General features: G+C 35.4%; 1 protein-coding gene across 1 annotated transcript in view; it reads right to left on the reverse strand.

Annotated features, from left to right (window-relative positions):
• Positions 1–1,098: 1,098 nt before the first annotated feature.
• Positions 1,099–2,297, reverse strand: part of zfand1 (zinc finger, AN1-type domain 1) — a 2,701-nt gene continuing 1,502 nt past the window's right edge. Inside the window, exons 5-8 of the mRNA XM_024280002.2 lie at positions 2,207–2,297; positions 1,936–2,054; positions 1,686–1,841; positions 1,099–1,348 (exon numbers count right to left, since the gene is read on the reverse strand). The exon at positions 2,207–2,297 is cut by the window's right edge and continues 1 nt beyond it. Coding sequence (XP_024135770.1) covers positions 1,178–1,348; positions 1,686–1,841; positions 1,936–2,054; positions 2,207–2,297 — 537 coding nt within the window. The 3' untranslated portion in view covers positions 1,099–1,177. The remainder of the gene's footprint in view (positions 1,349–1,685; positions 1,842–1,935; positions 2,055–2,206) is intronic.

Consider the following 2,297-nt stretch of genomic DNA (forward strand, 5'->3'; position numbering starts at 1 on the left):
ATGAGCTAGATATTACAAGCATTAACTGTGATTATGCTAGTTTGACTACTGCAAGCTGGATGTGGCCATTGAGGATGCTATTGCTGATAGCTGAAAACATTGAAGTTGATAGCTGAAATCACTGAAACTTATGGCTGAAATCACTGAAGCTGATAGTTGGAAGAATTGAAATTGATAACTGAAATCACTTAAAAGCTAGTAGCTAACAATTGTGTAGTTGATAGCTGAAATCACTGAAGCTTATAGCTGAAAACACTGATGTTGATAGCTGAAATCGCTGAAGCCTATATCTGAAAATGCTGAAGTTGATAGCTGAAATCACTGAAGCTAATAGCTGAAAGTCTGAAGTTGATAGCTGAAATCACTGAAGCTTATAGCTGAAAACACTGAAGTTGAGAGCTGAAATCACTGAAGCTAAAAGCTGAAAAAGCTGAAGTTGATAGCCAGCTAAATCTCAAATTAGCCTTAAAAACTAACAACAACAAAAAACCCTTAGGTTAGCCAAAATAGCTTGCATATAGCTGGAAAAATTGATAAATTTCAAAATAGCCTAAAACAACTGAAAAAAGCCTAAATTTGCAAAAACAGCAAGCATGTAGCTTAAATATTAGCTAAACTTAAAACAAAGCCGAAAAAATCTTAGTAAATGCCAAAATAAACCAAAAAACTAGCAGAATGTACAAGAAAAACAAAAAGGCAGCATTAATATTCTAGAATAAATCAATTTAACCCTTAAATAACTTTAAATATTTTACTCTCCATAAAAATATATTTTGTCAAAATTATACAAGTTAAAAAAAGCACAAGATAACAATGGGACATTAATAACAATAAAATAAAATGATGCGGAGGGCCGGAAACAATTACCCGGAGGGCCAGATCCGGCCCCCGGGCCTTGACTTATACTGATACAACAACTTACAATAAACATAACTGATTTTGATATGAAATATGAAGTTAAATACATTTAACTTTCTGTCTGGTAATAGAATCACATCTAGATGATTAGAAAAAACATAAAGCAATTGTATTTTTAAATATGCTCTTCATCAAGATTTTTTTTTTCTTGCAAGGTTTATATACAAAAGAGACCCACCATTTTGAAAGAAACATTTATTGACATAAATACAAAGTATTCAATCACTAAATTACACTAGACAGTGTAAACGGATCAGATCTAAGTAATATAGTCTGAAATGTCCTTCAAGCCTGTGCTCTCATTATCCAGGTACTCCAGGATCACATTACCCCCATTGTATATAGGAGTGTCTGGGTGAGACAGTAGCAAGATCAGTGTGTCATCCATCCGAAGAGCTTCACCTGTTTGAGGATGGCAGAGTCTCAGCTTCTGCAAATGGGGACATAAGGGTATTGTTACGGGACAGAAGCAACTTAAAGAAACATTCTTTTTTTTACAAGTTTCAAATAGTATTTTCTATATCAATACTTGTATTTCCAAGCACATTTATACTTTTCCGCTCAATATTGAGCAAAAATACAAAATACAATATGAATGATGGATAAAACATCTATAACCAAAGTACAGACAAAGCTGTCAAAATCAGGAAGTGGTTGAACTGTTTTTTTTTTTTTTACAGAATGCATTACAGCAGGTGTAGCAGTGGTTGGTGTTTGTTTGTGCATGAGTAAATTTGATCTGTCAGTGTTTGTTCCCCAACATTTACCTTAGCTGTCAGAACATTATTGCTGTTCTTAAGACCAGCTATAGAAGCTGCATAATCCACCACTTTCCCCACACTCCATTTGGAACTGAAGAACATGGGCTGGCTGCAGTCCTTAGACTCTTTAGGAAGATAAACCTGAAAATATGTTCTCTCTGTCTGGGGAATCAAAATAAAGCAAACAAGAATATTTGAGATATTTGATGAGCATTTTCTGTTTCCATTTAAAAGAAAAAATGCAGCTAAAAACTACCTGAGGCAGTCCTTTGTCTCCTGTAGCATGCAGCTTCAGTTTCATCAGTGCTACCTTTGCTGCAGTGGCAGCATTCTTTGCTCCTCTGCGGCCTTTGCTTTTGGAAGTATCCTTTGACTCTGAGCAGTCACGGGAGAGTCATAAAAACATAATTAAAATGCAGTGCTTTCAATATTCTTTGAGCGTGATACTCACAAGAAAGCATTTTCTTTATTACTTGACCCATGTAGAGACAGGTTAGATGACAGAAAGAAAAAGTGAATTGACTGACCTACAATCTTTTGCACCAGTTCTTTGGTGGCTGCCATCCGAGGCTTCTGAACTTCCAGCTTCTCACATTTATGATCATCTTGATGACGATG

This window comes from Oryzias melastigma, linkage group LG20 (assembly GCF_002922805.2).
Source record: "Oryzias melastigma strain HK-1 linkage group LG20, ASM292280v2, whole genome shotgun sequence".
Lineage (NCBI taxonomy): Eukaryota > Metazoa > Chordata > Actinopteri > Beloniformes > Adrianichthyidae > Oryzias > Oryzias melastigma.